At 41.2% G+C, this 18938-nt stretch overlaps 1 protein-coding gene across 2 annotated transcripts in view; it reads left to right on the top strand.

Annotated features, from left to right (window-relative positions):
* The window catches only part of sft2d1 (SFT2 domain containing 1), a 93740-nt gene that overhangs the window by 33883 nt on the left and 40919 nt on the right, over positions 1-18938 (top strand). For both annotated transcript variants that reach the window (XM_085981468.1, XM_085981469.1), the window contains exons 2-3: positions 3369-3455; positions 11964-12046. In XM_085981468.1, the coding sequence (XP_085837594.1) occupies positions 3369-3455; positions 11964-12046 (170 nt within the window). The remainder of the gene's footprint in view (positions 1-3368; positions 3456-11963; positions 12047-18938) is intronic.

Below are 18938 nucleotides of genomic sequence, written 5' to 3'. Positions count from 1 at the left end.
TCCACTATTTCCATGGCTACCTCTTTTAGTACTCTGGGATGCAGATTATCAGGCCCTGGGGATTTATCAGCTTTCAGTCCCATTAATTTCTTCACTTTTTTTTACTAATACTAATTTCCTTTAATTCCTCCTTCTCACTAGACCCTTGATGGAATATAATGTAGGGAAATGTGAGATTATTCACTTTGGTAGGAAGAATAGAAAACAGAATATTTTTTAAATGGTGAGAAACTTTCAAATGTTGGTTTTCAGAGAGATTTGGTTGTCCTCATGCAAGAAACACAGAAAGCTAGCCTGCAGGTACAGCAAACAAGGAAGGCAAATAACATGTTGGCCTTTATTGCAAGGGGGTTGGAGTATAAGAGTAAGGAAGTGTTGCTACAATTGTACAGGGCTCTGGTGAGACCACACCTGAAGTACTGTGCACAGTTTTTGTCTCCTTATCAAATACTTGCCTTGGAGGCGGTGCAACAAAGGTTCACCAGATTGATTCCTGGGATGAGAGGACTCTCCTATTATGAGAGATTGTGTAGAATGGACCTAAACTCTCTGGAGTTTAGAAGAATGAGAGATGATCTCATTGAAACATACAAGATTCTGAAGGGGATTGACAGGGTAGATACTGAGAGGTTGTTTCCCCTGGCTGGAGTGTCTAGAACTAGGACGCATAGTCTCAGGATAAGGGATAGGCCATTTAAGACTGAGATGAGAAGGAATTTCTTCACTTGGAGGATTGTGAATCTTTGGAATTCTCTGCCCAAGAGGGCTGGGAATGCTGAGTCTTTGAGTATATTCAAGGCTGAGATAGATAGATTTTTGGACTCTAGGGGAATCGAGGGATATGGAGATCGGGCGGGAAAGTGGAGTTGAGGGCGATGATCAGCCATGATCTTATTGAATGGCAGAGCAGGCTCGAGGGGCCGTATGGCCTACTCCTGCTCTTACTACTTATGTTCTTAACAGCTTGCGGGTACTTGCTGTCTCGACTCCTATAAGAAGGGTGGTGACTTGGGTAAGATACTGAAGGGCTGTTCACCCCAGGGGAATTGTACCTCAGAATGAATCAATACATTCAGGATTGAAAAGGAGAAAGATAATGGATGCTATAAGATATATTCTGTATTCTTGTGAATGCTGTCAGACTTTTTTTGAATAAAATTTAATCTCTTTCCTTCTGAATGCTCTGTACTGTTCTGATGTTCATGTAATTCATACTGAATTTTCTTTGTGTGGCAACTTGTTGTAATGTGCAAAATGTTTGCCTGAGTGGCTGTTTTTAAAGTTGCTGTTAGCTTTAAAAAAAAATCAATACTTTTCTGACTCTTCCAACAAGCAAACAAAATTGCTAAATGTGAATAATAAAGGATGAACTATAAATTACTGTTAATTTGCTTCTTTCATGCTGCCTAAGGATAAATATCAGGGGCTGACTATGTAAGTAAGACAACCTGTCCTATGCAATGTGCATGCTGCTGGTGAAACCGTTTAGATAAAATTTAATCTGTAGTTATAACAAGTTTTATTATGAATTCCTCCTCTGTTGATGCACCTTGCATTGTGTATAATAAATACTGTATGAAATTGTCTTCCAAAGTAAATTTTAAATACTGTACATGTACTACTAAATAACCACAGTATTGGTAGTGTACAGTGCAAAATGTCAAATCACTCTATCAAAGGTTCCCAAACTGGGATGGGGGAGGCGTGCGGAGATTATCTGGAGAGGGTGCATGGAGGTCGGACTGGATAAGAACAAAAGCCACCAATGCAGCCTTGTATAGCCAGAGGAGGTGCATTATGGGGTGATCTCGGCACAGTTTTAATTTGAAACATTTTGATGTTTGAATCCCTGCTGATTTCTAGAAGTGGACTTTGGACCGATCAGATCTGCGTGTGGTATGTAATAATCATTTACTGTTGCACCAGAAGCAGCTCTGATATGTCCAACATCCGCTTCCAGAAATTAGCGGGGATTCAAACATCCTGAGCTGTGCCGAGATCATCCCATAATGCACCTCCTCTGGCTATGTGACGTTACACCAGTTAAAGTGAAAGACATTTCTGTGGCATTTCCTGATTGCTGCATGACAGTAGAGATCCTTACCTTAAAGCAGCTGGCTATTTGAGGCACCCTACATGACTGAAGGCGGGGTGACCATTTGAACTCCCCTCAAAATACTGTTTCTTAGTTTTAAAAAAAAGGGTGTGTGAATGGGATTTTTTGTGTCCAAACGGGCTCAGCAAAAGAAGGTTTGGGAACCTCTGATCTATATGGTTAATACATATGGGAAACTAGCCCTATTAGAATTCACCTGTTTAAAAGGTTCACAAATTGTCTTCAGTAGTATGGTGGTGTTTGTTTTTGTAGATTACCGTGCTAAAAGTAACAAAATTGCTGTTTGATTTTTTAATCCAAATCGGCCAATATAGTTACGGTAAAGTTGGAAAAGTTTATCTCCTTTACTTCAATAGTTTAAATCCATAATTTCCACTTGGCCATCATGCTGTAAGTGCATGCACCTGGGAAAAATAAATCTAACTAATGTCTTCATCACTTTTATTGTAAATTATTTTAATTAGTTAATGTGTGCTCTTCTCAATATAACTTGAGGCAGTGACTGAATGCTGTTTAAATTGATGGGTGGTTGGGGTAAGCCCTTAAAGTACTTGGGGGCATAGAGTCGTCTGTTCAATCTTGTTCCTTTTAATTTGTAGCTCATAAAGTAGTTGAAGTGTAAGTGCTTTCAATTTGAAGTGTGCTTTATTAGATTAATTGTATGCTGTACAAATTTCAAGCTGTCACTATTAGTGAGAATTTTCTCCAGTAGTGCCACAAGGCAGAATAAATTTAGTTTCAATTTTGTTTTTCCTAGTTTCTTTACAGGTTCAACATATTTACTCTGAGGTACTTGTGAATAGCACTATGCAGTGCTTCTACATGGGCTAGGCAGAAACCAGCTCAAATTTTATGCACTAATTTAAAAAAAATAGTGGAAAGTGGGATTTACATTTTTTGTTAACATTCCTGCTCCCCCTCCAAGAAAACTTATATTTTAGTTCTGTTCTTAATGCTGATCTTTATTTTTTGAAAATTCAATTTTGTGTGTTGTGTGTAAAAATTGTAATAAAGCTGTCTGTTTAATTATAAGTCAACTTAATGTTCTCTTCTAGTTTCTGATGAATCTTCCTTGCTGTGCCCTCACTCCATCTATTCTGGAGTTCTTTAAACACACAAGAGCTTCAAACCTTTTGGAAGCCCCAGTGCCCAAACAAACCAATTTACCACTTTTGTTTTTAAGATGTTATGTACTTGTTTATTCTAAGTACAAGGGGAAACTAGATCTCAAATTTGTGATTTTTATTTCAAGGTCCTTGATTCAACCTCGCTCAGCTTCGGGACAAGGGTGAAGTGGTTTGCGATTTGCTTTGCCGTTGGAATTTGTTTTTCAATTCTTGTAAGTAGAAGCTTTACTCCACTGCTGAATATTGCTTTTTATTTTAAGAAGTGCTCAAATAAGTTAAAGCATTATTCAAATGTCAAGACTTCATAGTATTAAAACTGACCAGTGAGGGCTGCCCCAGTGGTTCATCTAGTTAATGTAGTGAGTACTTGAGCCATAAAAACCATGAAAGTTCGAGATAGCAGTACAATTGGCCTTCGAATCACTGAAAAAAATCATTGTGAGTTCTTGCTCCTAACTCTATGCATGTCCACACATGCACACCTCTATGCTGGAGGTGTGCATGTGTGGACATCAGGTCAGAACAGGATCTGGTTTGGCTATGATGCTCCAGTTGATCAAGTAGCCTGACAACAGTTATTGTCGGGGCTAACATGTGAAGGATGATTTAGGCAAAGTTCTGGAGGCAACCGGCACCAATATAACCATATGCAGGAAATAGTTGGGATGTCACACTATACATTTATACCATGGTGCAGTAATTTTAACCTAATGGATAGTGGGCATTGTATACCATGTTACCAGTGTTGTCACCCGGCATTTAAAGCTTATTGGACCAATACACTATCGTGGAAAATATCAAGTGGCCCGATACATTTTGAATGTCTGCAATGCTCGGGTTGCTCACTGTGAATACTGAATATTTTACTGATCAGTTTTGAAATAGAGCAATCTTCTTGTCCCAGAGAGTTATTTTAAGTAGCTTGTAGGGCCTCTATCTAAGGCTGCTGTTACATTATCAGTCTTCAGATCAGTATCTTTAGGGTGTGATATGCAGCTATGGACCCAAGTTAAGCTCCCAGCTGTGCCTTGCACTGATCTCAACAATAAAGAGGCTCTTGTATGCATACTCGAAGCTCTGTTCCCAGGGAGCTAATTTTTAATACTTGGAGTGCACAGGATGAAATGTTCATTGGACCAATTTTAAATGTTGTGGCATTCCGCCATGTTCAAGTTATACTATACCTGGCGTAAGGCACAAGCAGCGAGAGCCTACACACCCTCCAGGTTTCAGAAGGTTGTGGGTTCAAGTCCCACTCCAGGGACTTGAGCACATAAAGCTAGGCTGACACTCCAGTGCAGTGCTGAGGGAGCGCTGCACTGGTCGGAGGTGCCATCTTTCGGATGAGACATTCAACCGAGGCCCCGTCTGCTCTCTCAGGTGGACGTAAAAGATCGCATGGCACTATTTCGAAGAGCAGGGGAGTTATCCTGGCCAATATTTATCCCTCAACCAACATAACAAAAACAGATTATCTGGTCATTATCACATTGCTGTTTGTGGGACCTTGCTGTGCACAAATTGGCTGCCGCGTTTCCCACATTACAACAGTGACTCCACTTCAAAAGTACCTCAAGCGCTTTGAGATGTCCGGTGGTCGTGAAAGGCGCTATATAAATGCAAGCCTGCCTTTCTTTTTACTTGGGAGCTGTATCAGGACATGAATTCAGCCTGAACTGCCTTTTGTTATGTTCATTTAAATAGAGACTCTGCAAGTCCATTCGAAATAGAGGCTGCATCACCTGGTGGCTGTTGTTCACAATTTATATTAATGATTTAGACTTTGGAATCAAAAGCACAATTTCTAAATTTGTAGATGACACCAAATTGGGGGAGATAGTCAATACTGAGGAGGACTGCAACACATTACAAGAAGACATTAATAATCTTGCAGAATGAGCATATAATTGGCAAATAAATTGCAACACAGATAAGTGTGAGGTATTACATTTTGGTAAGAAAAATAAGGAGGTCACCTATTCTTCTTAGGCAGTCCCTCGGAACCGAGGATGACTTGCTTCCACATTAAAAATGAGTTCTCAGGTGACTGAGTCCAATGCAGGACCTACAGTCTCTGTCACAGGTGGGGCAGGTGGTGGGGGTGCTTGGGTTGACGTGCGCTCTTTCCGCTGTTTGCACTTGGCTTCTGCTTGCTCCCGGCGAAGAGACTCTAGGTGTTCAGCGCCTTCTCGGATGCTTCTCCTCCACTTTGTACGGTCTTGGGCCAAGGATTCCCAGGTGTCGGTGGGGATGTTGCACTTTTTCAAGGAGGCTTTGAGGGTGTCCTTGAAGCATTTCCTCTGCCCACCTGGGGCTCTCTTGCCATGTCGGAACTCCAAGCAGAGCGCTTGTTTTGGGAGTCTTGTATCGGGTAGGCGACCGAAGGCTGCACTGGCACACTGAAGGCGGTGTTGGACTTCATCATTGACGTCTGCCCTTGTTGACAGTGGGCTCCTGAGGTATGGAAAGTGGTCCACGTTGTCCAAGGCCTTGTCATGGATTTTGATAATCGGGGGGCAGTACTGTGTGGCGGGGGCAGGTTGGTAGAGGACTTTTGTCTTACGGATGTTTAGTGTAAGGCCCATGCTCTTGTACGCTTCGGTGAAGGTGTTAACGATGGTTTTGGAGTTCGACCTCCGAGCGTGCGCAGACGCAAGCGTCGTCTGCATACTGTAATTTGACAACCGAGGAAGGGAAGACCTTGGAATCTGGACTGGAGGTGACGGAGGTTGAACAGTTTGCCATTTGTTCTGTAAATTAGCTCCACTCCAGCGGGGACTGAGGGTGAGATGGAGCATTGCCGCAAGGAAGATCGAGAAGAGCGTTGGTGCGATGACGCAGCCTTGCTTGACCCCGGTCCGTACATGAATTGGGTCTGTGGTGGAACCGTTGGTCAGGATCACGGCTTGCATGTCATCGTGAAGCAGGTGGAGGATGGTGACAAACTTTTGAGGGCAGCCGAATTTCAGGAGGACACTCCATAATCCCTCACGGTTGACAGTGTCAAAGGCCTTTGTGAGGTCAAAGAAGGCCATGTACAGCAGTTGGCTGTACATGGCCTTCAAAAATATTACTTCAAAAATAAGAAACTAAATGGAGTAGAGGAGCAAAGGGATCTGGGAGTACAAATACACAAATCACTCGTCATCAGCGTAGGATACAGGCCAGTGGGAAAATCGGGGGTTAGCCAAGGGGTGCATGCATTCTCAAAGAATTATAGCTGCTAACAGTTAGATACCCCAAATGTTGAGATGATGATTTTAGCCAGGGATACCATATAATGAGGCCAACATACACTCTTACCATGGATTTATTGATTTAAATTTCTCCACAACATTCCCTAGCTGACAGTGCAATTATGCTACCAGTTCCCAAATGATTCTCTGTATCTGGCCACCAGAAGGTGCAGGAGAGCAGCCTAGACTGGCTGTGATTTGATAATCTATACAAGAAATCACTCAGCTGTAGCTTTTTAAAACATGATGGCATTCCCTTCCTGTGGCATATAAAGGATGCATTCCTTCTTTTCCTTGTTGACAACAATCCTACTCTCTTCCTTTCCATATGTTGTGTATGGTCTTCCTACCATAAGAGTTATCAGATCTTGTAAGCCATTTTTCACTCATTTGTTCCCCCTCTATCATTATGGATAAATTATACCCTTTAAGCACGGTACTGTTTTAAAATATTTTGTCCTTGCTGAAGGCGTTGACTCCTTCACTGGATTATGGATCCATGAACAAAGAATGTTCGTACTTCACCCAATAGGCATTATTCATGTGTGAGCCTTGATCGTGAGTGCTGGCAGGTGCAGAGGGCTCCTGAGCCAAGTCCAATCTTGTCTTCACCCAACATCCACTCATACACACTTCCAGCTACTTCAGCACAGACCAAGGACCAAACTTAGGACTTTTGTGTTCTGTGTGGTTCAGGAACTGAGACTTTATCTCCGAGACATTCAGGACAGTTGCGTGTTGGTGTTTGCCATATCAATTGTTTCTGCTCTGTTGGTCCAAATTAAATGAGTTTGTCCTCTACCTATACCAGAGATGATCTACTGCAGTGATAGGTTCCTCACTCTTCAGAGTGTGGCCCCTCCTTTTCAAGGTGACATGCATTTAACTGTCGAAAACTGCTTTGTGTTTGTCTGAGGTTATCAGCCATCTTTGTGGTACTGGGGTACATGCTTCATCAAGAGATATATGTAACTAAACCTCCATACTCAGCTTTACCTCATTGTTCTCCATTTTCACAACTTCTGGGTGTAGAGCAAGAGCATCAAAAGCTTAGACTTTGAGTGCCATGGTTAGCCTTGTCAAAATATGGTCCAGGACCAGAGGCTGAATCAGTACATTTCTGGATAGAAATCATGAACTACTCCACCAGCAAAAGGAAATAATACGTGAATCCATGTCAGGACATGATTCCTTTTGGCTATGGATCTCAAGAGCAAAGTTTATTAATGAATTCAGCACTCAGTGCACAATTGAGTAATGAGATTTGTAGGCTGACTCATCCAGCTGTGGCTCGTTGAGTTTTTGAAGTTTGGAATGACCTGAAAGAAAATAGACAACGAAACAACTCTCTCATTGGAAAGAAAGTTTTCTTTTAAGCTTTCCTCAGCCTGCTAGAAAATAGGGGTTTTGTGGGGGAGGGCAGGGAAGAGAGGGGTGGAGGAAGCAGGGTGTTAGTCACAGTGGTGACCCTTAACGTGATTTGGCATAAGGATATAGAAATCCAATGCTTCTATCAAAAGTTCTCCGAATTTTACTTGTAACAAGAAATAATGGCCCAGAAATTCGGGTCGGGGGCTTCCCGCGGGTGTAAGCCCCCGACCTGCACTTAGCTTGCACGCCGGCCGTTGAGCTGTGGGTCCCCGTGGAATTCCGATCCTGGGCCTCCTCCAACTGCCGGCGCGCACTGCTTGCGTATCCCAGGGGCGCAGTTAGTTCAATGCGTCCCCTGGGATCACGTGGGCCATGGGGAGCCAATCGGAGCAGGGAATGCTCCATTCATAAGTTTGACAGGAAGTGCTGTCAAACTTAGAAACACTACGAGCCCCAAAACATCACTAAATCTTCAAATAATTTTTTTTTTTAAATCACTTTTTAAATAAACTATAAATTACATGAAATAACTATTTTAAACAATTTAAATTTTTGTAAAAATTTTTTATTTTCTAACGGGGCTAAAAATAAACTTACCTTTTAAAGTATTTAAAAATAATAAACCTGTGGGGAAAAAAGTTTTAATTTTAATTAATTCACCACTTACCTTGTAAAAATCAGGTCTTACGACTGCTTTTAAAATGTGTAAATTCTGGAGACTTACCCTCCCGGGAAAACCTGCAAACCTGCAAAAAAAAACACAAGTTCAATGCGCATGCGCAGCCTCTCCTGCACACGCATTCGAACTCTGAACCCCTTTCAGGGGAACAGAAGTGCCGGTTTCCCGCGCATGCGCAGTGCATGCAGGAAACCAGCACTTCCATTAGGCCTATGGGTGAGTACCCAGTGTGTACTCACCTGTGGAGACCCAAATTTCTGGGCCATAATATTTCAGTCCCTCTTCTCTGCCTCATAAGTCAAGGTTGAAGTATTTTCACTTTGCAGATACACCTCTTCCTAATTGCTACTATAGTGGTTCAACCTGGAGTAACCAGCGTACATTCACCAGTGTTCAGTGCCATTCGCAACTCCTCAGATAATGAAGCAGTCCATGCCCGCATGCAGCAAGACATGGACGACATTCAGGCTTGGGCTGATAAGTGGCAGGTAACATTCGCGCCACAAAAGTGCCGGGCAATGACTACCTCCAACAAGCGAGAGTCTAACCACCGCCCCGTGACTTTCAATGGCATTACCATCGCCGAATCCCCCACCATCAATATCCTGGGGGTCACCTGTTCTGGACGTAATGTGACATTCTGGACATTTTTACATGCAGTGAACATTTTATATGCAGATAGCACCCTCTGGTGGTGGTTATTGTGTTAGCAGTTTGTATGCTGGAAAGGTCATCTGATCTTTCTGCCTTCCTGTGTGAGGTCATTTGACCTTTGTTCCTTTCTTCCTGTGAGAGGTCATTTGACCTTCGTACCTTTCTTCCTGTATAACACAGGAAGTAGAATTCCAGGAAGAACCTGGCAGTAATGGAGGATTCTATAAGGGTTTTACAATCCAATGTAATCTGATTTCATATGTTAGGCCAAGCGCAATATCTTTTCACACATTTGTTCAAGTAAAGCTTCAAAACAGCAAACGGCTTCACGAAGAATTATTTTGAATAAGTGTTTAACTTGCTGGATAACTAGATAGGAGCACGTCTAGCGCGGCCAGTACATCACCATTGACCAGAAACTTATCTGAACCAGCCACATAAATACTGTAGCAACAAGACCAGGTCAGAGGCTGGGTATTCTGCGGCGAGTGTCTCACCTCCTGACTCCCCAAAGACTTTCCACCATCTACAAGGCACAAGTAAGGAGTGCGATGGAATACTCGCCACTTGCCTGAATGAGTGCAGCTCCAACAACACTCGAGAAGCTCGACACTATCCAGGATAAAGCAGCCCGCTTGATTGGCACCCCATCCACCGCCTTAAACATTCACTCCCTCCACCACTGGCGTACTGTGGCTGCAGTGTGTATAAGATGCACTGCAGCAACTTCCCAAGGCTTCTTCGGCAGCACCTCCCAAACCTGCGACCTCAACCCCCTAACAGGACAAGAGCAGCAGGCGCAAGGGAACACCACCACCTCCAAGTTCCCCTCCAAGTCACACACCATCCTGACTTGGTACAAACCTCTCTCCTACCAAAGTGTGTTAGAATTTCAAGGATTTACAAGCTGCTTTAACATTTTAATTTGCATAACCTGATATGAATATACTAACATTTAAAATATTCTATATTCCTCATTCATATTCTTCATTCCTCTATCAACCCAGTTGTTTTAATTTATATCCTCCAATATGAGCATTTGGTGTCATCCTCATTTTAACTTGACAGCAAGCTACACTCTACAGCTAATTGAAAGCCATTTTTTATGTTAAAGGAATTATCCAATAATTTGAACTAAGCAACATAAATATTTAGTGCCAAAATAATTGAATGAAGCAACATGGGATTTTGTACAGTCTACATAATTCAATCACTGGATGATTTTTAATGTTCACAAAAGAAATCTAGTGCACATCTAAACCTTCCCTCAAATTTTACAAATCTTGTTTTGGGACATTGCATAATGAAAATGCTATTTTTGCTGCATTTGTTCTTAAAGCAATCCTTACCATCATATTGTACATAGTCCCTTTTTCTTTGCAACTGTACTGAAATCCTATGGTGTTTAGGGAGGTAAATGAATGCAGAATGTCAAATTACCTTGCTTTCATCAGGAATTGCTGGTTCTTTTAAGTTTACCCTTCACATACCCCTCTCACATCCTCCTTTCCGATTTTGTTTTTAACTCTGATTTGGAGTGTGGGAACTATTTTTTTCATTTACTACATAGTTATTTAGCCTACCATTGTAAAGAACTAAGGAATGCTCTGTGGGGAATGGTTTTGATGCCTCACAGGATTGGAGGAAAACATTTCCACCTCATGGATTTCAGACTATATAAAACTTCTAAGATACAGTGGGCCAGATTATGCTGGAGCAGGGCATCTCACAGCGTGCCCTGTTAGACTTGTTTGCGCACGTTTAGGTTTTAAACATTTTTGCCCACAAAGTTGCTGGAAGTGCGAGCGGATAATGACTTGTCGATGGCAACCAGGCACCTGGACCTTGATGAACAACGTGACAAACCGTGTATCTCCTTAACGAATGAGATTTAAGGATTGAGAATTAATCAGAGGAAGGACTGCGAAGGAGGGTGAATTAGAATTCAATATTTTTTATATTTGTTCCTGGGATGTGGGCGTCACTGGTAAGACCAGCATTTATTGACCATCCCTACTTGCCCTTGAGATTCTGTACCTGTCAAATCAGGTACAGAGAAGGAAAGAAAGATTGGATTAAAAGAGACAAAGGTAAAGTTAAAAAAAAAAATGTAAAAATTTGAGATTTTAAAAATCTCTCTCAACAATTCACAATCTGAAGGAATGAGACTCCACACTTGGGACTATTCACTTTCTGGGCAAGGGAGGTTGATTGGCAGTCATTAACAATTATCATGTTAAGAGTACTTGCCCTGTTAATTATTAGACTTAACTTTCTGTGGCGTGTTTAATGGGCAATTAATGTGCAGATGCTGCAACGTCATGAAAATCATGGAGATTAAGCATGAGATGCTGTTTTCACAAAGCTAACAGCAGAGCAATGCAAATCGGCAACAACTTGTGGCGATTCACAATTCACGGGGTATCTCTCTTCCTCACTCCAAGTTGCTGGCCAATTTGCACATTAATAACAGTTTGTGTCATTCAGACACCGTTATTTTTTCATCAAATCTGGCCCAGTGTCTTGGTTTCCCTTGTTGGATAATAAACCAATCCACAGGTATGTAAAAGATCAAATGCCGACAGGGAATGAAGAAGACCAAACTGAAGGTCACTTTTTGTTTTCCTTTCTCTTTCCCTCAAGATTATTGAATGTCATTGTCGTGACTTTTTAGTGTAGATGAAGTTCACATACACAGCAAGAGTCCACATAACTGCAGCTTGAATGATCAATGAAAAAATGGTAGCATTTACTCTTTGTATTGTCTGTTACTGTTTCAGGGAACAGTTTTGCTCTGGCTTCCCAATGGAATAAAATTATTTGCAGTTTTTTACACGTTAGGAAATATTGCTGCTCTTTCCAGGTAAGTGTTTACCAGCTTTACAGCAACAATTTTTTGGTTGTAATGGATACATTTGCTCTATTATGTTCAGCTTATTTTTGTTCTATACTTAAGGAATCTGCTTTTCCTTAATGCTTCAACTTTTCACCAATCTCTATTGTCTTTCAGTCTCCAAATTATTTTTGGCAAATGTTCTGATGATAAAAGTCGCTTTCTTTGGAAAATATTTATCAAAGCCACAATTGACTAGAATTTTAGTGCCTTTTAAACTATCAAAGTAGCTTTTATCACAAATGCAATTATTTCTTGCCTTTGATGTTCTGCTAAAATATTGTTAGTATTTTGTGCTAAATACTGCAGCAGTAAGTTATGATGAGTGCTGTGCTGAGGCCTTATCCAAGATGTATAAAGGATAAATGAAGATAACTTTCCAGACTACGTCCAATACCCTTCAGATCTACCGAGTATGTGTTGGGTTTGTTGATTAGTGCCTCACATTGATGGAAAACATCTGATGATTGATCACTCACCACACCCAAATCCTTTTCTCTTCCCTTTTCTGCTTTTGTTAATGGTCACCTCTTTATTGAGTGCATGTGTTTTGTGCTTCTTATGCCAATGAGCATTACCTTACATTTATCAGTGAAATCTATCTATCATTCCTTAGCCCTTCTAATTAATTGGTACAGTGAATGCTGTTCATCTCTCTTACTATTGTCACTTGGCCACATAGTTTGGTGTCATCAGCAAGTTCATACCTCAAAATGGTCCAAAAACTTTACCAAAATTTGAGCAGGGTGAGAATAATGATGCTATCCTATAAAGTCAAACTTATCTTCATAGTTTCATTCTATAGTTACTTATTTTTACATCACTAAAATATAAGTAGATTAAAATGAACTCATCTGCCTCAGCCCATTAGATCCCTAAATACTGATTGAGTAACCAAAGTACTTTGGACAGATGTACAAATAGTATTTTAAACAGTAATTCTAGTTCTGACGTTCAGTGGCAATGGAGCTTGATCATTGACACAATCAAGCCACAAACCATTACCAGCTTGATGCATCCACAGGGTTCCTGTTGTGGTTGCCGAGTGAGCTGTTTCAACTGCTGATCATGTCTGCTCCCTCTCTCATGAAAAAGTTTCCATCTGTTAGAGGTATAATCCATTTGACTTAGCCACCCGCAGGTCCAATTAAATCACCTTGTTTATACTGTAGGGCAGTTTTTCTTATTGAAGTCCACTCCAGAGACTTGAGAACCTAATCAAGGCTGGCACTGCAGTGCAGTAAAAACAGAAAATGCTCTAAATACTCAGCAGGCCAGGCAGCATCTGTGGAGAGAGAAACAGAGTTAATGTTTCAGGCCGATGACCTTTCGTCAGAACGGAAAAAGTTAGAGATATATCAGATTTTAAGCAAGTGCAGGGAAAGGGGGGGTGGCGAGGGGAGGAAAAAACAAAAGCGAAGGTCTGTGAAGGGTGGAAGGCAGGAGTGATTATATGACAAAAGGGATGATTGTACAAAGCAAAAGAAGATGGTGATGGGACAAGTAAAGAAACAAAATATGGTTCTAGAAGAGGTGTAAATGGGAATAGCAGAATCATCAGCTACCATCTGGAAAAAATAGGGACAGAGGTTATGGTCTGAAATTGTTGAACTCTCTATTGAAGGCTGTAAAGTGCCTAATCGAAAGATGAGGTGCTGTTCCCCGACCTTACATTGAGCTTCGTTGGAACAGTACAAGAGGCTGAGGTCAGAGTGGGAGTGGAGCGAATAATTAAAGTGACAGGCGACCAGAAGCTCGGGGTCACACTTGCGGACTGAACGGAGGTGTTTCGCAAAGTGGTCACCCAATCTGCGTTTGGTCTCCCCAATGTAGAGGAGACCACATCGTGAGCCCCAAATACAGTATACTAAATTGCAAGAAGTACAAGTAAATTGCTGTTTCACCTGGGAAGGAGTGTTTGGGGCCCTGGACGGTGGAAAAGGGAGGAGGTACATCTCCTGCGCTTGCACGGGAAGGTGCTGTGGGAAGGGGGGGGGGGGGGGAAAGTGTTGGGGGTGATTGAGGAGTGGACCAGGGTGTCGCGGAGGGAGTGGTCCCTTCAGAATGCTGAAAGGGGAGGGGAAGATGTCTTTTATTATAGGATCACGCTGGAGGTGGCAGAAATGACGGAGGATAATCCTTTGAACGTGGAGGCTGGTGGTGTGAAAAGTGAGGACAAGGGGGACCCTATCATGGTTCTGGGATGTAGGTGAAGGGGTAAAAGCAGAAGTGCAGGAAATGGAACGGACACGGTCGAGGGCCATGTCAGTACTGCAGTGCGGTACTGAGATTGTGCTGCACTGTCAGAGATGCCGTCCTTCAAATATGATGTGGCCCCCATCTGCCCTCTCCAAGTGGACGTAAAAGATCCTGCGGCACTATTCAAAGAAGAACAGGGGTGTTATTCCAGTGTAACAATTTCCAGCAGCCGCAGTATTTTGCTATCGTATTCGTGTTATTCCAGTGTCCTGGCCAACATTTATCCTTCAGCCAACACCTAAAACAGATGATCTGGTCATTTATCTAATTGTTTCTACGTATTGGCAACCGCCTTTCCTACATTACAGCAGCGACTACACTTCAAAAGTACTTAATTTGCAGTAAAGTCCTTTTGGGATGTCCTGGAGTTCTGAAAGGCACTATATAAATGCAAGTTCTTCCCAAAAACAAATGCAAGCATGGTTTTGCCACAACTGCTGCAGCCTTCCTGTAACCAGTTTACCTTTTCTCATAGTTTTTCCTGCCCAAAACATGAATTGCCCACTGTTTCTACTCACAGCATGCTAAACTTTAATAGCGAAATGAGCGATAAAAGAAATAAGTCTGTATATGGGAGTGAAATATACAGTAATTTTATTTTTAGTTAAAATTTAATGCACCAGAAGGAGCAGATAAAGCAAGTTCAGAGGAAGTGGCTCCAGAGTGCAGTAACAGTTGTGGCAGCAGGTATGTTTGAGGATGCTAGAAATCCGACATGGGAGTCCACACATGTCATTGCAAAGGGAAGTCTGGTCAGTATAAAGACAAGAAGAAAGCCAAACAAGTAGTGCTGAGAGAAGTTGTCTTGTGAGACCAGTGACTCTAGGCACTGTCATCACTAAGTTAAACTTACATCATACAGATTACCTTCTGATGTTTATTTCTGACCCAGTTTTAATCACAGTAATGTTAATGCCAAATTTATCACCATTTGCTTTGTCATTTATATTGGCAAGAGGGGGGACCCTCTGTTCCTATGTGCCTTCGCTCTTATTGCCAACCCTACCTTTTTATTCTGACGTCTGAATTGTTCTCTTCACAGCCTTTTGACTTGCTCTCAGCCCATCATTCTTTCTGCTGAATTTCTCCTACTTGATCACCACCTACTTTCTTTCTATGGCAGCTGTCACTAACTACATGCAGCAAATACTAATGCTTCCCAGTTTGTTCATGTGCACACTGTGACATCTACACAAAAAGTTATCTTAAAGGGGACCCTCCCCTCCTTCTCCCCGCCCTCCATTATACCTGCGGGAAAGAGATAAACTTTCAAAGAAACACAAGGTGAGGTATAAACAAGACTTTAGTGGCCTATAGAAAAATACCTTTGGTGCACTTAACATCACAAGCATCTTGTCAATCTGGTATGTACCAAATGGATGGTAAAGACATTGCTCACACACTTCCCTCTGACGCAAGATCTATGCCTGAAACACTAGCCTCTTTTTTTCAGATGCTGACACAGCTGCTGTGAATTTTTAGCACCTTATTTCAGATTTCCAGCATTTGCAATTTTTTTGTTCTATTAATCCTTGCATAAAAATGTGAAGATTGTCAAATGTGCTTGGAGAAAAAGGAAGTGGGAAAGCATGTTTGTTGTACCGAATATAAGGATATATAGAACAAAAAAGTGACATTTAGAGGGGCATTTTCTCTTCCAGTGGTAAGGAATAGTCATTCATTTTGAGGCAGTGAGAATTTTTGGAAATTTGTTTAGGGTTTTGGAAGGAAAAACAAAATGGATTAAAACATATCCTTGAGTTATTTAAAGGCCTAGAACTTTCAGAAACACTTAATTTCTTGGAAGATAGAATACTGCGAGTGAAGTGGGTCTGTCTTTCTAAAATTAAGCTTTAGTTGTAGACTAAAGGCCGGTTTACAAGCTGGCAGTGGCCATCACTTTCCCTCTTTCTGAGGATATACGACCAGTAAGTAAATGTGTTGCTTTCTAAAGTGACTTGATAACATTAACGAAGTATCTGATTTCACTGTGTTTTGCATGTGATTCAATTTTTTTTTAAAGCCACGAATCTTCTAATTAAGGCACAAAAAAACTGCAACATACTGTCATGATAATATATTGAATGCCAGTCAAAGTGATCATAATTGTCAGGTACATAGGACAAATGAAGATTTCTGTAAGTATTGCTTTGGAATTATGTATTATGCTGTGCATTCTGCTGGCAATATTTTTAGGGGGTTATTTCTTTAATGTGGCATAAGAACATAATTAGGAGCAGGAGTAGGCCATACGGCCCCTCGAGCCTGCTCCACCATTCAATAAGAGCATGGCTGATCTTTGACCTCAACTCCACTTTCTTGCCCTATCCCCATATCCCTTGATTCCTCTGGAGCCCAAAAATCTATCAATCTCAGCCTTGAATATACTCAATGACTGACTGATTGATTGAATATACTCAATGCCCCTGCCTCTAAGGCAAGTATATCCTTCCTTAAATAAGGAGATCCAAACTGCACAATCCTCCAGGTCTCACCAGAGCCCTGTACAATTGTAGCAAGATTTCCTTTACTCTTGTATGCCAACCTTCTAGCAATAAAGGCCAACATGCTATTTGCCTTCCTAATTGCTTGCTGTACCTGCATGCTAACTCTGTTTCTTGCACTAGGTCACCTAAATCTCTCTGAACACCAACATTTAATAGTTTCTCACCATTTAAAAAATATTCTGTTTTTCTATTCTTCCTACCAATGTGAATAAACTCACATTATACTCCAACTGCCACCTTATTACCCACTCACTTAACCTGTCTATATTCCTTTGTAGGCTTTTTGTGTCATCCTCGCATCTTACTTTCCCACCTAGCTTTGTATCGTCAGCAAACTTGGATACATTGCACTCAGTCTCTTCATATAAGTAATTAATATAGATTGTAAATAGCTGAGGCCCAAGCAGTGATCCTTGGGGCACACCACTAGTTACAGCCTGCCAATCTGAAAATGATCTGTTTATCCCTACTCTTTGTTTTCTGTCTGTTAACCAATCCTTTATCCATGCTAATACATTAACCCCAACCCCATATACCCTTATATTGCTTAACAACCTTTTATGTGGCACCTTATCGAATGCCTTTTGGAAATCCAAATATACTACATCCACTAGTTCCCCTTTATCTATCCTGCTAGTTACATCCTCAAAAAATTCTAATAAATTTGTCAAATACGATTTACCTTTCATAAAACCATGTTGACTTTGCCTAATATTATGATTTTCTACGTACCCTGTTGGCACTTCCTTAATAATGGATTCCAGCATTTTCCTGATAACTGATGTCAGGCTAACTGCCCTGTAGTTCCCTATTTTCTCTCCTCCTTTCTTGAATAGCGAGGTTACATTTGCTACCTTTCAATCCGCTGGGACCGTTCCTGAATCTAGGGAATTTTGGAAGATCACAACCAATGCATCCGCTATCTCTGTAGCCACCTCTTTTAAAACTCTAGGATGTAGGCCATCAGGTCCAGGGGATTTGTCGGCTTTTGGTCCCATTAGTTTCTCGAGTACTTTTTCTCTACTGACCTTAATTACTTTTAAGTTCCTCACTCTCCATTAGCCCCTTGGTTCCCCACTATTTTTGGTATACTTTTTGTATCTTCTACTGTGAAGACCAATACAAAATATTTGTTTAATGTCTCTGCCATTTCCTTGTTCTCTAATATAATTTTTCATGTCTCGGCCTCTAAGGGACCAACGCTTACTTTTGCTACTCTTTTTACATACTGTAGAAGCTCTTACAATCTGTTTTTTATATTTCTTGCTAATTTACTCTCGTATTCTATTTTCTCCCTTTTAATCAATTTTGTGGTCATCCTTTTCTGGTTTCTAAAGCTCTCCCAACCTTCAGGCTTACTACTATTCTTTGCAACATTATAAGCCTCTTTTAATCTAATACTATCCTTAACGTCTTTAGTTAGCCACGGATGGATCACTTTTCCCGTGGAGTTTTTATTTCTCAGTGGAAAGTATATTTGTTGAGAATTTTGGAATATTTCTTTAAATGATTGCCACTGCTTATCTACTGTCATACCTTTTAATCTAATTTCTCAATTTACCTCAGCCAACTCGCCCCTCATCATACCTATGTAATTGGCTTTGTTTAAGTTTCAGACTCTAGTGTCGGACTTAGAATTTCACCGAGTTTGAAAGTGACATTCTTGTCATTATGATCGCTCTTCCCTAGAGGGTCTTTTTTATATAAGATTACTAATTAACCCTGTTTCATTACACAAAACAAAATCTAAAATAGTCTGTTCCCTGGTTGGTTCCATGACGTATTGTTCTAGGAAACTGTCTCGAATACATTTCATAAACTTATCCTCCAGACTGCCTTTGCCGAAGTCCCCCACGATTTACCTTTGTTACAAGCTCTGATTATTTCTTGATTAATACTCTGTACAATGGTATCGTTAGGGAGCCTATAAACTACTCCCACCACTGTTTTCTGCCCCTTGGTATTTCTTATGTCCACCCATACTGATTCTACTTACTTATCTTCTGAGCCAAGATCCTTTCTCACTACTGTCCTTATGTCATCCTTAATTATCAGGGCTACCCCCGCTGTTCCAGACTGCATGTCTTTTTGATACG

Source organism: Somniosus microcephalus, chromosome 3, assembly GCF_052327205.1.
Source record: "Somniosus microcephalus isolate GS21.2 chromosome 3, FLI_Smic_1.0, whole genome shotgun sequence".
Taxonomy (NCBI): Eukaryota; Metazoa; Chordata; class Chondrichthyes; order Squaliformes; family Somniosidae; genus Somniosus; species Somniosus microcephalus.
Note: the sequence above shows the minus strand (reverse complement) of the source record. Positions and strands in the feature narration are given on the sequence as shown.